General features: G+C 30.9%; 1 protein-coding gene and 1 long non-coding RNA gene across 2 annotated transcripts; one reads left to right on the top strand and one right to left on the bottom strand.

Annotated features, from left to right (window-relative positions):
- The first annotated feature begins 634 nt into the window (after positions 1–634).
- LOC135837040 (uncharacterized) lies at positions 635–9645 on the top strand. Its single transcript, XR_010557127.1, has 2 exons — positions 635–2215; positions 8361–9645. It is a non-coding gene; the product is annotated as an uncharacterized LOC135837040 (long non-coding RNA).
- On the bottom strand, positions 9225–11721 carry LOC135837039 (uncharacterized). The gene is made up of 5 exons (XM_065352172.1): positions 10639–11721; positions 10362–10526; positions 9956–10153; positions 9649–9855; positions 9225–9434 (listed from the first exon to the last, which is right to left on the bottom strand). The coding sequence occupies exons 1-5, from the start codon at positions 10663–10665 to the stop codon at positions 9414–9416; spliced, it is 618 nt and encodes a 205-aa protein (XP_065208244.1). The 5' UTR covers positions 10666–11721; the 3' UTR covers positions 9225–9413.
- Between the last annotated feature and the right edge of the window lie 5977 nt (positions 11722–17698).

Raw genomic sequence — 17698 nt, 5'->3', positions numbered from 1 at the left:
TCAATGCGTTGACAAATTGCGAGGGAGGGAATTTTTTTAATGTTCGTTTACACATTGGTAAAATATCTCAAAAATGCAAAAATTTTCATTTTTTTTAGGTTTTTGATGGTATTTTTTTGCAATAAGTGCCAAACTTGTAATTTTTTTTTTCTCGAAAATGAAAATGCCAGTCCAATTTTTTGATATGTTATTCTATGTACATAAAAAGGACTAAAACTGAGAATTTTTTCAGAATTGTTACACGCGGACATCGTGGTTATATTCAAATTATAAGTTTTTAAATCCATTTTTTTTAGGTTTTTGAAAGTGGCAACACTGATTTTGACATTATACGTAGATTACTCTCCTAAAGTACTACAATTTTAAAAAATGTTCAAAATTCTATACCACGTACAACCGGAGCAATTTGCAACTGAAATTTTTCATTTTCGGCCATTCTGGAGATGGAGAACTTTGAAGCCTCACGTAGCTCCGCCAAAAAAAAATCGAAAAAATGTCGGGTTTGCGTCATTCGTCATCGTTTGATGACCTCTAAACATGATCTGATTTTAAAAAAAATCGAAGACCCCTCGTGCGAAAATCCGCCGATTTGGCATGGAATGACATATAGAAATTTTTTCAGGAAGCACAAAAATTTCTTTTAAAAAATGGCGTCATCATCAAAACTGTCGTTGTTGCCAATTTGTATTCAATTTCCTCTGTTCCATACTTTTCTTGAATTATACGCCACAACTCAAACTTCAAAAGTGGGCATCTCTAGCCGTAAACTCGAAACATTTACCAAGAGTACACTCTTATTTCACACTCGAATGATTAAAATACAGATTTGTAATTACTCGCGATGGAAATAAACCCATTAAATACATCCGCCAAGAGAAAAGTAAACAAAAAAAAATAACGATAATAAATCCGCGAGCGAAAAAAACCACACCAAATCAAGCCGCAAAAATCCACCCTTCTTCTTCTACATTTACACGTAATCTGCGTAATTTCAGATTTCACCACCGTGCTCCAGCAAAGTGTAGTACGCTTACAATACATAATCCATCCCTTATTCATAGCCTATTTATAGATACTGTGATGACACATGTAGGCAAAATATACGTAAAGTTAAAATCTGTTAAAAAAACGTAATATCGGCTGGCGCCACACAGCCTCACAGCCATAAAAATATGACGCGTGCCGAACATTGGTAAACCACTGACCACCCTTCCGAGTTGCTAATGTGCAACAAACGGTTCGTAATTGCAGTATTGCACATTACGAACCGTAAGCAATCTAAGTCAAAATGTCTAAGCAATTTAAGTCAAAATGTCTTTTAGCCAACCCTTTACATGATGATTTTTCCCTACAAATACTCTGGTGAGTCCAGGGTTTGGTATGATTCGGTTTTCTATCTTGTAGACGAAAGTCTTAAGTTTAGCTTCGGTTTAAGCTTATTGTTTCTGTATATACTTGTGTTAAATTCGTGAAATAAAGTGAAAGTATTAATTATTCAGTTCGTCAATCATTTAATTGAAAAGGTCCATAAGACCCATTACAATTTGGCGCCCAACGAAAAAAGAGCTTTGAAAGCTTTCGCGAATCAATTGAATTTTCGTGATTTTAAATTAAAAATCGTTTTTCTCAAAACGTAATTGAATACTTGAATTTTTTCGGCAAATTATTTGAATTTTCGTGATTTTTAGTAAAGTTTCAATTGAATTTTTCTTCTCATATCTACCGAATTTGAATTCGTGAATTTTTTTTTCCTGTCATAAACGTAATTGAATACTGGAATTTTTTTTTAAATCAAAGTTGTGAATTTTTTATCGGAGATTTTTTTGGTGAATCTCAACGAATTTTTACGAATTTTAACGAATTTTTGTGAAGTTTCTTGTGTCCGAATCTGTAAAATCAAAAAACGTGAATTTTTTTAATCAAATTTCAACAAATTTTCGCGAATTCCAACGAATTTTTGTGAAGTTGTTTGTGTCCGAATCTGTAAAATTAAAAAAAACGTGAATTTTTTCATCGGAGATTTTTTTGTGAATTTCAACAAATTTTCCCGAATTTCAACGAATTTTCCCGAATTTCAACGAATTTTCCCGAATTTCAACGAATTTTCCTGAAGTTTTTCGTGTCCGAATCTGTGAAGAAGTTCTTCTTGAAGGTCAACAGACGATTACTTCCTGGAAAGTGGTTTTCAAGTCAATTTTTCAATTCAATTTTCAAGGTAATTTCTCATCCTATATTATATTTTCATTTTATCTTCTCAGAATAATTGCTTTTTTTTTTGTGCTTTTTTGTGCTTTTTTTTTCCAATTTAAAAATATGTGTGCTTATTTCATATAATGAACGCTATTATTAAGTTTTTTAGAAATCTTTTTTCAAAATCAAACAAAAACAAAAACGCTCCTTCAAAATTAATTTTTGAAAATTCAGATACTGAACTGTACTTTTACGAATACAAGAGAAATCATAACACAAAACCGAACAAAATACCAAAAAAGACAACTAAAACTATTGACGTTGAATTACAGATAACAAAAAGACAAACTTTACCAAAAACTGAAAATTCTGACGACATTTATTGGTATCAGCCAAATTTGCAATTCAGATTTGATGAAACAGATCTAAATTGAATTTTTTCTGTTTCTCTCCTTTATTTTTCATGAGTGGTGGCAATTCCACAATTTTCAACCCCGAATCAGAAAAATCACCAAATAGTGCTCCATCCCCTGAAGAAAACGTATTAAATACTTCCGAATCCGACTCTGACAAATCAAATTTTGAATCCCCTGAATCGAAAGAAAATTCCCCAACCCAAGAACAAAACCAAGAAAAATCTACTCCAACTAGTCCATTATCAGTTCCCCAATCCATCAGTTGGATCTATTGTCTATCAGTAGCAGAAGCAGAATATTTGATAAAAAAATTAAATTTGACTTTTCCAAAAAAATTGACTCTAGATTCTTTTCGAAATTGTATTAAAACATTTATTGGTGAATCTGAAAAAAACAATAAGACAGCTAGGTATATTCACGCTAGTCTTGTAAAAAGACAAAACAGTTGTTATACTAGTAAAAGAGTTCAAACCGAAAATATGACAACGCAAAAAGAAAAAATTTATGATCCCGAAAAATTTTCTGGTCTCAATAATGACCTATATAAATTTATTGACAGCTTTGAATTATGCTCCAAAGCAAATAATTGGAGCGACGAGCATCAAGCAAAAGTACTTCCAATGTACCTTTCGGAATTGGCATTGGAAGTCTTTAGAAATATTCCCAATCAAAAAACAAAATATTCCGAATTAAAAACACAATTTTTAGAGGCCTTCAATGAAAAAGCTCAGAAAGAAGCTAATGAAAATATCTTAATGACCAGATTTCAAAATGATAATGAAAAATTACTACAATATTTTACTGACATTTTGAATCTCTGTAACAGTGTCAACCCTAATATGGAAGAATCAGTTAAATGTAAACACATTTTAAAAGGTTTACAATCTGACATTCATAAAGCAATTTCACTTTTGGATAATTCAACTGTCGAAAAAATTAGGGCAAACTTACAAAAGTACGAATGCATGGAAAATCTTTTAAATTATAGGAAAAATCAGGATAAGGAATCAAGGCTTAAAAAAGTAGAAAATGAGCTATTTATGCTCAAAAATTCGAATGTCGATAGTTTATGTGATTCAATAAATAACCTCGATATAAAACATGAAAATAATTATGCTACGATAGCCAAGTTTACTCCTCAACAGAATCCCACCCCCCCCAAATAGGTTCCCCTTTCGCCCAGTACCTTTTTATCCTCAACGTTTTCGACCTCAACCATTTCGTCCCTTCTTTTTTGGACCACAACCTTTTCAACGTCAACCTTATCGTCCCCCACCACCTCCTCCTCGCCCATTTATGTTTCCACCTCCCCCATTTCCTCGCATCAATTTTCAAAGAAGTCAAATTGGATTTCATCCATTTAGACAAATATCTCCTGGTCCAAATCAACCTTTTCGTTTTGGGTCATATGGACCTAGACCTTATCAAAACCCAAATCAATCATATCAACTAAATCAACCACAATCAAGACCACAACGAAGAGATTTTTGTAGCCTATGCAAAAAAGTAGGCCATATCCGAGAAAAATGCAGATTAAATGACAAAAAAAAACGCCAATAATTTTTGGTCAAGATACCTCATCACAAATTTTATATTTTTTCTTGAACGAATTTCAAAAAACTGATTTCATTTTTAATCTAAATAGATATTCCGATTTAAAATATTTCAGTGATGAGGAAATATCTTCTTTTGACTCAAATTTTTCAAAAACCAAAACGAACTGTATTCAAAAAAATCCATTTACAATAAAAAATTTTGAAATCAAAATTATTTTCAATAATAAAATATATACAGCTATAATTGATACAGGTAGTAATGTATCACTGATGTCAAATAAAATTTTAAAAGACTTCAAAAATTTATCTCCTTCTGATCTAGAAGTCTCAACAGCAGATAGTTCTTCCCTACCTATTATAGGTAAAATGAATATTTCAGTTCAAATTGAAAATATAAAATTTTCTCTTACAGTATACGTTGCTGAAAATTTGAATGCAGATTTTATTTTAGGTATCAGTTTTTTCATTGAAAATTCAGCCATAATTAACTTCAGTAAAAATACGTTTTCGTTAGGAAATTATCCAAATAAATTGATTTTGCCAATGGATCATAAATGGCTCTCGTTGATAAATAAACAAACACCCGTCATGTTGTTGCATAATAAACTTATCGCTACTGCAGATATCGCGATTGCTGGGAAACAAACTCGTACATTTACAATAACAATAACCCCAACACAACTGACTCGAGGTATTTTTATGCACACTAACATTTTTGTCAACAGAACAGGCACAAAGCTTGTAAACTATGAAATGTACGATAATACGTTGACAATGAACTTGAGAAATTTTACTCATTCTCTACAAACTATCCGAAGAAATCAAAATATTGGCACATTTACGCAAACTTTACCTGAAAATAATGTCAATGACATAGTTCAAATTAACCAAATTGATACAAATAATATGTCTAGATTATTCGATTCTGAAAAAAATGAATTACAAATTTCTCCAGATTTAAATAATGATCAGAGACAGGCTGTCCTCTCCCTTTTAAAAAATTATTTGCACTTATTTTCGACTGACCCAACCAACATTGAAAGAGCAAATATCCCAGAATATGTCCTACAGGTCAAAGACAATACACCTGTTGTGTCAAGGGGATATAAATTATCTCCAATTGAAAGGCGCGAAATTAATAGGCAGATAAAATTAATGCTCAAAAATGGCATTCTAGAGAGATCAACTTCACATTATTGTTCCCCTGCTTTTTTATTACGAAAACCAGATGGCTCATATCGTTTCCTTTGTAATTTTCAAAAAATTAATCAAAAATTGTATCCAGACCATAATTCAGTCCCTCGAATCGAAAATATTATCATGGCCTTGGAAGGATCAAAATATTTTTGTCTACTTGACTGTAATGCAGGTTTCCATCAGATACCACTTGCTAAAAAGAGCAGATATTTAACAGCAATAATTGTAGATAATCAATTATATCAATTTACTCGTTTACCTCAAGGTTTAATGCTTTCACCTGCAGCTTTTAGTAAAGCTATAAATTCTGAATTTCATGACCTCTTATATGAAATATTAGTTGCATACATGGATGACTTGTGTGTTTTTGGCAGTTCTTTTCAAATAGCTTTAAAAAATTTAAAAGAAACTTTAAATAGACTAGATCGTTTAAAATTGAGATTAAAAACATCAAAATGCAAATTTTTCTTCAAAGAAGTGAACCTTTTAGGTCATAAAATTAATGGAACTTTGATCCAACCAATTGAAAAAAATATTGAAAGTATCCGAAAAATTAAACAACCAACCACAGTCACTGAATTGAGACAATTTTTAGGAATGTGTTCTCATTATCGAAAATTTATTAGAAATTTTTCAAGTATTACAAGCTGCCTATCTGATCTTACTAAAGGCAACCCAGCTAAAAAAGATAAAATTATTTGGAAAGAGGAACATGAAAAAGCATTTCAATTTCTCAAAAAAGCTCTAATTAATGATCCAATTTTAGCAATTTATAATGAATCTAGAGAAACGATAGTAGAAACAGACGCTTCAAATATAGCCATTGGAGGGGTCATCTCTCAAAAAAATGAACTTGATGGAAAAATCCATCCTATTGCCTATTTCAGCAGAAAACTTCAACCACGACAGAAAAAATTGTGCACTTATGACCTGGAATTAACAGCTTTAGTTGAAACAATTTTGTACTTTCGAGAATATTTATTTGGTAAACATTTTTTCGTTTTTACTGATCATGCCCTCCTGATTCATTATAGAAAAATGAAGGAACCAAATTCTCGTATGGCGAGACTAATTTTAAAACTTTCAGAATTTGATTTTGAAATAAAACACAAACCTGGTAAAAATAATGTTGTCCCAGATTTTTTAAGCAGAATTGAAATTAACACAATTTCAACCAACCAAAATTTTGTGGCTGAGCAAATGAAAGACAATTTTTGTAAAAATTTAATTTCTTTATTGAAAAATGAAACAATTGAAATTCCATCATCTGAATTGAATAAATTCAAAAAAATTAGTCGTAGATATATCTTAAGTCCTGAAGGAATTCTCCAACTTAAACATCCCAAACAAAATCTTATCATAATACCATCCCATTTAATTAACGAAATAATTGCCTCATATCATGACAAAGCTATAGGCGGAGGACATTTTGGAATTCGAAAAACTATTGAAAAATTGCAAAATAAATTTCACTGGCAAAATTTAACCAAAGATGTTGAAAAATTTATAAAATCATGTCATGAATGCCAGCTAAGAAAATTGAAACCAGGACCAAAACCTGGACTTTTAAAACCAATCAAAGTGTTAGAATGTGATTTATTAAGCCATATTGAAATTGATTTTGTTGGTCCCCTTCCCACAAGTGAAGGAAAATCTTACATTTTAGTGGGAACGTGTAAGTCCACAAAAATGGCTTTCGCTAAACCAACAGGATCAGCAAACGCTTCGGCAGTTATTGACTTTATTTATGACCTAATTTGTCAATTTGGATGTCCACTTAAAATCACCTGTGACAATGGTAAACATTTTCATAATAAAGAATTTATGGAATTTTGCTCCAAAATTGGAATAAAATTAATTTTTAGTTCCACTTATTCCCCAACTACTCAAGGAGCAGTTGAAAAATTGAACCATTCGTTATGTAAAACCCTAGCATACTATGTAAACGATGAAAAATCAAATTGGTCAAAACTGGTCAAATTTATTGTTTTTACATACAATATCACGCCTATATCAAATTTTCATAAATTATCTCCATACTTCCTAGTGTATGGGAGACATCCCAATTTACCCATAGATAATAAATTATCCATTAATTCATCATCTATGAAAGGAAGACTGGAAGAAATTGAACAATTGGATAAAATTAGGAAAAAGGTACCATCTTTAATTGAGCAAAATCAGCTGATTAATAAGAAAAATTATGACAAAAAGCATAAGGAATTGATTTTCAAGGTAGGCGAAACAGCACTTTTACAAAATCCTATTAAAGGAAAATTCATTCCTACTTATCTAGGACCAGTTAAAATTCTACATAAATTTTCTCCATTAAATTATGAAGTTGAGTATGAAACTAAGAAAAAAATAAAACGTGAGATTGTACATGTCAGACGATTAGAAAAATATCAAAAACGAAAATAGGGGAAATATTGAGAATTCTCAAAAATTTCGTGATCAATCTGTGCAGTTTTCCACTGGGCCCAGGACGACGTTTCCTTAAAAAAGAAACACAGTATAGGTATCACATTTTTCCAAACATCCAATCAAAACTGAGCAGAATGAAAATTTACAAAAAAATATATCTGACCAATAATGCGATTTTTATCAATTTTCTGACCAATAATTTGTCACTGACAAATGTAATTATTTTTCTATGGCGATAATCACTTCTATTTTCAACACTGACCACTTCAGAAATTTCTTAGCAGAGAACGTACATAACTTGACAAAAAAATTACGTAAAATATTCCAACAGCAAGCTTGAGAAAAAAATCTTGCTTTGATTTTATAGTACTGTTACCTGCTACGTGATTTTAACCAATATAACCTCGCAGCTATCCTTATCTCTCACTCTTTCTCTCTCTTCACTGTTTACTAACCTTCAGTGAACATATGCACGTGATTTTCTATTTTTAACTTCACCCACTAACCAACTAACACCAAGGTGTAACAATATGAACGATTCGTCAATATTTTACTCTCCTCTCTTTCTATCCTTCAGATGATTCCTTACAATGAACCTGAACCGTTAAGTCAAGCCACCAAAGCTCAAATAATGAGACTGGTCAATCATTACGTACATAGAGAAAAACAGACCATTATTTTCTACGATGACCATGATACATGGGATCTTGCGCACCCAGACGTTGCAGGGTACCATGTACCCTTCTTTAATGTGACCTGGGATGAAATTGACGATGTTCAAAGGACAATGAACAAACTTTTCTATTATTTAGGCATTGAAGCCTATGTATTTTTCATAACTGTGCCAAATAAAATTTTCGTTTTCGATGTAATAATTTCAAACGAACAAATTCTGCCCGAATTATTATTGAAACCTGGGCAATGAAACCAAAAATGGAAAAATGAAAAATTCTACTTTTTTTGCTATGTTATTTTTTCAATATTTTTATGCTAGTTTTTTATTATATCAAGCATGTACATAGGTAGCTTTTAATTATAAGTAGGGCAACCCAAAATATGCTCTCATTCAAGGTAAAGTACCTATTGAATAGGAATTATATTCGATTTTTCTTTGGAATGAAACATTTCCAAAATATTCATATACCCTACTTGAAAATTTAAATACAAATGGGTATCGTTTTCACTCGTTTTGATGAGCACAATTCATAATCATTAATTTTAAATTCGTCATTCCATCAATCAGCAAATCATAATCATCAAAAAACGACTGTGAACATGACATTTGCGATCTTCCGATCCTAAAACTGCTCAAAATATTCAATAAATTGTGAAATATGACGATTTTCAGCAGAAAATATTCAGAAATCTTTAAATTGAGCTCATTACAAAAAAAAACATTCAAAAAATATATTGGGTTGTCCCCATGAATAACAAACAGTAGTTTTTCTTATTGTATAATTTATTCTATAAAAATACGTATAAAAAACAAAAAAAAAACAATTAGTTTAAATACATACATATCTAATAACTGTACAAAAATTAATATTTTTCTTTTTTTTTACAGGTTAATTAAAATTACTTTTTACAATTTTTTTTTCTCACTCTTTCTTCGGACTTGCTTGATATCAACTTAAACGTTTGAACGGTGCCTCTGAAAATTACAAAAACAAATACCTCAATAAAAATAAAACAAAACAAAAAATCGTGATTGAAAAAAATAAATAAATCAAATAAACAAATAAAAGAACCTTTTTTTGGAAAAAACAAATGACAAAAAAAAAAAAAAAAACCATAAAAACTTCGAAAACAAAATTCTAAATTTAAAAAAAAAAAAAAAAAAAAAAAAAAAAAAGGAAAATAAATACCAATGGTGACGTTTCCAGTGATCTCGTAGGTAACCATAAGTAACATTCATCATAGGATGGCCCAAATCTAATGATATTTCTTTTGAGATCCACATAGTTTTGATAAGTAAAGGGAAATAATATCTTAAACTGCGGATGGACCTGAATTACATTAATATTCACCATACCTCCTTCGAACCGAACTTTTATTGTTTCCATTAAGTCCTTCTGAAAATACAAAAAAAAAAAAAAAAATGTTACAAAAAAGTGTCAAAAATATGATTTTTTTTAGACAAAAAAATGATGAAATTTTTTTTTCCCAACTTACATGAATAGACCAAAAGTGGCTATTATAAAACCAGCACCGTGTAGACATACATGGGCTGTTAAAGCCTAATTCGTAATCAACACACATGGCCCTAGGGTCATTATGTGTTAAGAATCCCTTCGTAACACCATCAGCTTTCAAGTATGAATGTCGTAGTGGAAATCTGAATTGATCAACAGTTCTATTTGACCTAGGAACCTGAAAATTTTGAAATAAAAATTAATAAATAAAGCTAATCAAAACACAAAAAAATACGTAAATTTTGATTTTTTGCCAAACTTTAAGGAAATAATTTGAATTTTGAACTTGAAATTTTCAACAAAAAAAAAGTTTAAAAATAATAATAGGAAGTATTCTAATTCGAAAATTTGAATTACTTTTTGAAAATTCTATTAATTATTTGTACCTCAACAAAATGATGTCCAGTTGCCTGTGGTTCAGCAATCTGAGGCTCTGGTACTAAATTTATGCTAGATGGTCCCGCCTGGGGCTCCATCTGCGGCTCCATCTGGGGCTCCACGGTGGAATTTTTTGGCATTTCCAATTCGAGGATCATAGCATTTAAACTTGTCTACAAACAAAACCAAAAAAAAAAAAGTAAAGGTATCAAAACTCAAAAATCAAAAAAAAAAAATGTGAATTATTCTTTAAAAATTTTTTTTTTAAATCAACAAAAAACATACCTCATTTGGTTGTTCAGCATTTGTCATCTCCTGGATGAAGTCTACAGGCTGAAATTCCTCACTTTCAAAATCTATTTCATTCAAACCTAAAAATTGAGAAATTCCATAATTATTTATTTAACACGAAAACCCTTAAAATTATAATCAAAATTTATTCCCCCCTACAATTTTTTGAAAAAAAATACACCAATTTAATGATAAAAATAGAATCAAAAATTCACTTACCAGCAAGAAAGTCATTGTTCTGAGAATCCATTGTAACTCAAATTAATTAAAAAGGAATAAAATAAGAAAATAAAATAAAAAAAATATATCAACTTTTCACAAAAATTTTACACACAAAACTGATAAAAATCAAGATTTTTTTTCTGGTTCACAATACACCTTTGAACACCTCAAACAAGCAAGCATAAGAAGTACGTACTGTACATTGACAAACCTCCAGATATGGAAACAAATCTTATCTTTTAGCAAAATTCCATATCTTTTCTACCTTCTCCAGTTATCCAGTTACATTGTTTTGGAAAAACCTCACGCACCATAATACATACAAGGTGTAGGCAAATACTTTGTTATCTTTCTCTGGCATAGCATGGAAACACAACATCTTGGTAAAATTACTTATACATGGTAGAACAAATTAATTAATTCAATTTTTTTTCAGATGGTACAAATTTTTGAAATCTCAAATATTGCAAAAAAAAGTGTGACAGCATTCGTTGACATTTTTATACATGACAGAAACACATTTCCAATTGTATATTGCGGAAGTAGATTCCGCTGGGATGAGTCGAAAGTAACCATAGCGCCTATTGGCCCAATTCGGATTTCAGTGAATGATCCGATCGAAACCGTCATCAAATTAATTAAAAAGATGCTGTCAATTCTAGACTACAATGTATACGTTTATTACGATGAATTGCCATACGCTTTAAATATGTATGACATAATAATTTCTAGAACAGAGATCAACATAAACGATTTGAGAGCTGATTAATTTTTTTTTGATATCTCCAAATTTTTTTTTTCAAGTCTTTGAAATATTAATTTTTTTTCAATTTTTTGTATGTAAGTATTTTTAACCCCCCCCCCCCACATATGACTTAATGATATTTTGAAAATCTCCCCCCTCAGGATGCTGACCTTTTTGTAAATACCCCCCCCCCCCCACATTTTTGTTCTTTCCAATTATTTTTATTTTCTTTCCAAACTTTTGTTTTTGAATTTTTTTTGCTGCTTAAAAACTTTTTAATATTCTTTACTTAACAATTTTTTTTTCTGTCTTTTCTTTCAATTTCCAGAATGTTGACATTTTTGGTATTCTACTCTCTTTTCAAAATTTCTTCTACTGAAAACCTATTCACTGAAATTATTCCTGGATCCTTTATATCTGAAATTGAAAATATAGTTGTCTATGAAAAATCCATTCCCTATAAATTTATCTTAAATTATACTTTTCCGAATAGTAATCCTACTAATTCTTCCTATGAATATCCTCCCAATACCAATTGTGAAATGAAAGATGAATGCACCTATACTCATGATTTCTACAAAGCACTGACAAGATTGGATTCCTTCATTGATAATCAACTTCAACAAACTCGTTTTGATGCAAAAATATTAAATGAACATTCAAGAAGAAAAAGATCATTTCTACTAGGAAAACTTTATGGTAATTTCCTAGAATTTTGTTGTGATGTAGTCACTAAAGATGATCTCTACCCATTATTTGTCAACCAGCAAGAATTAACAGCCAATTATAAAAATTTAAAAGAAGCCTTAATTGAAACACATGCAGATATTTTCAATATTTCCACAGAACTTAAATCATTCTCTAAACTAATTCATGCAAATATTGAAATGATAACTCAAACAATAGACACACTCTCTACCACTTTGGAAAAATTTGCAGACCTTTTTGCAGCAGATAGATCCACATATCCAGTACTAATATCAATTCTAGAGAAAACATTCTATAATTCGTTTTTCTCATCCATTATTGAACATTGTAAAGAGCACAAGCTTCCATCTTCAATTATCTCTCCAGAAAGCTTGAAATATTACATTGAAGTTTTGAAAACCAATATTGAAAAATTTAATTACACCATAGCCATACCTACTTCAGAAATTTTGGAATACTATACCAGAAGTATCACACATTGTCAAATTTCAGAACAGCAGATTTTATTAGAAATTCGAGTGCCTTTGAAAAAAATTAATTCAGACTGGAAATTATTCAAATATACTCCAATCTACTTCAGAAATAAAGAAGAGCTCTGTATTCTGAACACTGAGCAAATGCTAATTGCTTTTGATTCTGGAAAACAAATTATCAGAGAAATTACAGGAACAGCATTAAAAAAATGTGATCTTTCAAGACAGTTATGTTTTTTGGACTATTTTGATTCCACCTATGAATCACCAGAATGTGCAAAATCATTAATCCTTGGAAAACAACTTCAAGAATTAAATACAGTGTGCAATTTTAAATGCGAGCACATGCATTCAAAAACAATAATTAGAAAAATTCAAGAAAATATTTACATCATTTCCAATCCTCAAAAATTTCTTTTCCTTCACAACTCTTCAAAATCAGATACTATTCCTTTAGAGATAAATTATAATCAATCTGGTGCAATAAAAATTCAACTCCCTTGTGATTTTGAATTACTTTTAAAAACTGATGAGGAAACCCAAATTCTGATCCCACAAGGATTTCCTTGCATAAAAACTTCTGAAAATACCTTACATCTAAACAGACTACTTCCCTTGCAATGGACTAAATTAGATAATAGCAAAATAGATTTTCACCCCTTTAGTCCCTTAAAATTTAAAAATATTACAAAAATTTTTAATGAAAATTGGAAGGAACAAACCCCCTCTTTTAATATTAAAGAAAACCCCCAAATATTTGAAAACAAATTAAGAGATATAATTTTAAATGATATTCAGACTCCCTTGTATGGAGGACATACTATTAGCAGTATTATTTTTACAATATGGTTAATTGTTTTAAGTGTATTAATTTTAAAAAAATATTGTTAAAATAATTTTACTTATCTTTTTAGAAAAAATTTTATGTATAAATAACAAAAAAAAAGAGAAAAAAATGCATAAAACAAAAAAAAAATGAAAAAAAAAAGAAAGAAAAAAAAAAGAGAAAAAAAAAAAAAAAAAAGATGTGTATTTTTTTAAATACTCATTTTTTTTCAAAAATCTCTACTCATAATACCTCATATTTACATTCCATTGATATTTTTTTTAGATTTTTTGTAATTAGATTTTTTATATTTAGATTTTTTATGTTTAGATTTCTTATAATTCGATTTATTATAATTTGATTTTTTATAATACCATTTTTCATAATACCATTTTTTATAATAACATTTTCTATGTATAATTATATTTTTATACTAACCAACAAAAAAAAAAATTTTTGTTTTTGAGATGTATACCTCTAGTACTTGTATATTATAAATTTAGAGAAAAAACAAAAAGCAAACAGACTCTGGACTCATAATCAAGTATCTTGTCCCATTTTTAATTTTTTTTTTGGGAAAATATATTTATTTATTAATATTTTTTTTTTGGGTAAAAGACAAAATTGAAAAAATGATAATAAACCGAATGGAAACTTTCTAAAATTGAAAATTACCCCCCCCCCCCCCCCCCTTGTCCCCTTTCACAATCTATTCCATAGTCAAATTTTTTTTTCAAGTGTGGCAAATTTTGGGAAATTAAATTTCTTTTTGAATTTTGGGAAAAGTGTGGTCACTTTTTTGGGAGAAAGGAAATATTGTGATGACACATGTAGGCAAAATATACGTAAAGTTAAAATCTGTTAAAAAAACGTAATATCGGCTGGCGCCACACAGCCTCACAGCCATAAAAATATGACGCGTGCCGAACATTGGTAAACCACTGACCACCCTTCCGAGTTGCTAATGTGCAACAAACGGTTCGTAATTGCAGTATTGCACATTACGAACCGTAAGCAATTTAAGTCAAAATGTCTAAGCAATTTAAGTCAAAATGTCTTTTAGCCAACCCTTTACATGATGATTTTTCCCTACAAATACTCTGGTGAGTCCAGGGTTTGGTATGATTCGGTTTTCTATCTTGTAGACGAAAGTCTTAAGTTTAGCTTCGGTTTAAGCTTATTGTTTCTGTATATACTTGTGTTAAATTCGTGAAATAAAGTGAAAGTATTAATTATTCAGTTCGTCAATCATTTAATTGAAAAGGTCCATAAGACCCATTACAATACAGAACCACAAATCTACATTGTTCGACAAATTGACGCGGATTAACTCATCGGAGCGCGAATCGAAGGCGACACGATGGCATAGCGTGCCGAAGTCGGCTTCAAACGAAGAATTTTTTTCACAAAACCTCGACTGCGGCTCGCGGTGCTCCACATGCACAGTACACTTACACACATAGAGATGTAGAAATCGTTTATTTTGTTAACTATACATATACGTAGACGTACGTACAATCGAAGGAATAGAAGAGGCGAAAAAAAAGCAGCAAAAGCAAGAGTCTATAAAGCAAACGAAATGGAAAAATTGGAATTGAATGATCAATTGATGAGCGTCACTAAAGAACCGAACAGTGTGAGTGTGTAGTAATAGACGAGGAAAGACAAACCACTGGATATGTTTCAATTGAAAATTGGAAGAGAGATAGAGTGAGAGAGACAAAGAAACGAGTACCCTCTTTCCCCTTATCCTTTTGGCAAGGCAGCCAGCGGCAACCCTTAATCGGCAACATCCCTTTAGCCTAACCTCTTGGGGGTTAAATAAACCCCGCCGTAGCGTTTACGAATGTGGCGAGATAAAAAGGTTCGGAAAACTTAGCTTTAATCACCATTATAAAGAGCGAAGAAAATATAACCCGTGGCTTTTGTCTTTTTTTCTCTCTCTCTCTGTCTCTCTCTCCTTCTGCATACTTTAAAGGCCCACCTCGCTTACCTCTTCGTCTTCGTAATTTATGCACATACAGATAAGCAGGCTGTGATGTTTTCACTTTCGGCTTTTACCTATATCTCTACGTGTGCGAAGAAAAGGTTCAGCAAGATGCAAGGGGGTGCTGGTAATTCTTATAGGTAAATTTTCGCTGATTCGTGTAGGTCTTGGGTGCGTAGGTAGGCAGTTTTTTTTTGGAGGGCCTTATTAGAGCTACTACGTGTTTGCTTGTATAGATAATAAATTTGATTATTCGAATGAAACTAATTTGCTATTCACTGATTACCATATTGAAAGAACGTGCGAAAATGTAGGTTGCTCGCAGTATAGCCTATTGACTTTCGTAAAGGTGACTGGAAACTTTTTGATGAAACTTTTTTCATCGAATATAAGAGAATTTGTCTCCATGTGGGATGCTACGAGTAGCTGAATACTACATAGTACGATCCAATCGAATAATTTTTTCTACTTCTCACAATAACAAAGCAATTATTTCCGAGACGCTGGTGCAGTCGAACCGGAAATTCCCATAAGTACGGGCGCGAGTTGATTAGAAGCTCAGCTGTTGATATCTGATTGAAAATGTCTCGGGTAGAAGGATTGATTACAAAGTTGTGTCGTTTCGCTGAGCAATCTCGTAAGCTTATTTCGTCTCGTGTCTTGTGAGCTGTTGTTGGTAAATTTGACACGGTCGGTGTTATACGTACTACCGAGAAAGTACCTATAACGTCCCTGTGGAAAACAATCCATTACAAATCGAATACGATTGGTATATTGAGAGAAGTGGATAAATTACATTTTATTTTTGGTTTCAGCGTTGGCGGGCGCGACATGATGCGAAGCTGCGAGGCGATGGAGTGGCGTTAATTTGGACTCGATTGTGTACCGTTTTAATCGGGCATGGTCGTGTTGGCATAGTCGGGAAAAATCATTTTCATAGGCGTGAGTATGCATCTTGAAAAAACTGCGTGCACTTCAAGGTAGGTACCATTTTTGTTTAAAATATTTTTTAATTTCTCTCCCTGGAAAAACATATTTAATACGTCACGGATGACCCTATTGTGAATGAGATCAAGCTCCAACAATCTCAAAAAGGGGAAGAAATATTTGGATTTTGTGAATTTTTTGTACATTTTGGCAAAAAAAATATGGGGGGAAGGGAAGGGTGTGAAAAATGCACGAAAACTTTTGCACTAAATATCAGAACTTGCCAAAGACCATTTCCAAATTTCCTGCTTTCAACTTTCTACAATGTTTTTCCCTTCCACCTAACGACAAAAAAATGCACTCAACAGATTTGCACACTTTCTTCTCAAGACTTCAGAACTCAGTTCATCAAAATTGAACAAATTAAAGGGTAACATTAGAGAAGATCTTTAAATTTTAGGAAGCACGTTTTTACGTAGTCCTACAATCTATTTAATTGTATTAAATTAGTTTGTGACTATGCTGTGCTATCGAAAAGTTGTTTCAAAATTGTGCGTGTTCATTTTTTTTTTGTGTTTTGAAATTTTTTTAAATGTTGAATTCTAATTATTATGAAAAATGAATTTTTTTGGAGTGATTTCAAGTGAATTTTTCGTGATGATTACTTTGGAACTTTTTCGTAAATATTTCAAATGAATTTTTTTGTGGTAATTTTTAATAAACTTTTTCGATGATTTTTAGAATAAATTTCTGTTTAATGATTTAAAATTTCATTTTTTGAAATTCAGCTTGGATTTTTTTTTAGCAATTTTAAATGGATTTATTAGGGTTGAGTTCTAATGCATTTTTTCAAGTGATGAGAAATAATTTTTTTTGGAATGATTTCAAGTGGATTTTTTGTGATGATTAATAAGAGTCGAGCGACATTGAATAAAATCATTTTAAAAAAGTTGTACAATGATGAATTTGTTTCGAATTCTATTGTGATTATTTCAAATTACTTTTTTTTGTAGTAATTTTTAGTATAGATATAGGTACCTACACTTTTTTGGTGATTTTTATAATGAATTTTCATGTAGTGATTTACAATTTAATGTTTCAAACATTCAAATAAGAATTTTTTATGACGATTTAAAATTGATTTTTTAGGGTTGAATTCAAATGAT

This window comes from Planococcus citri, chromosome 2, assembly GCF_950023065.1.
Source record: "Planococcus citri chromosome 2, ihPlaCitr1.1, whole genome shotgun sequence".
Taxonomy (NCBI): domain Eukaryota; kingdom Metazoa; phylum Arthropoda; class Insecta; order Hemiptera; family Pseudococcidae; genus Planococcus; species Planococcus citri.
This window is presented reverse-complemented; position numbering and strand designations above follow the sequence as displayed.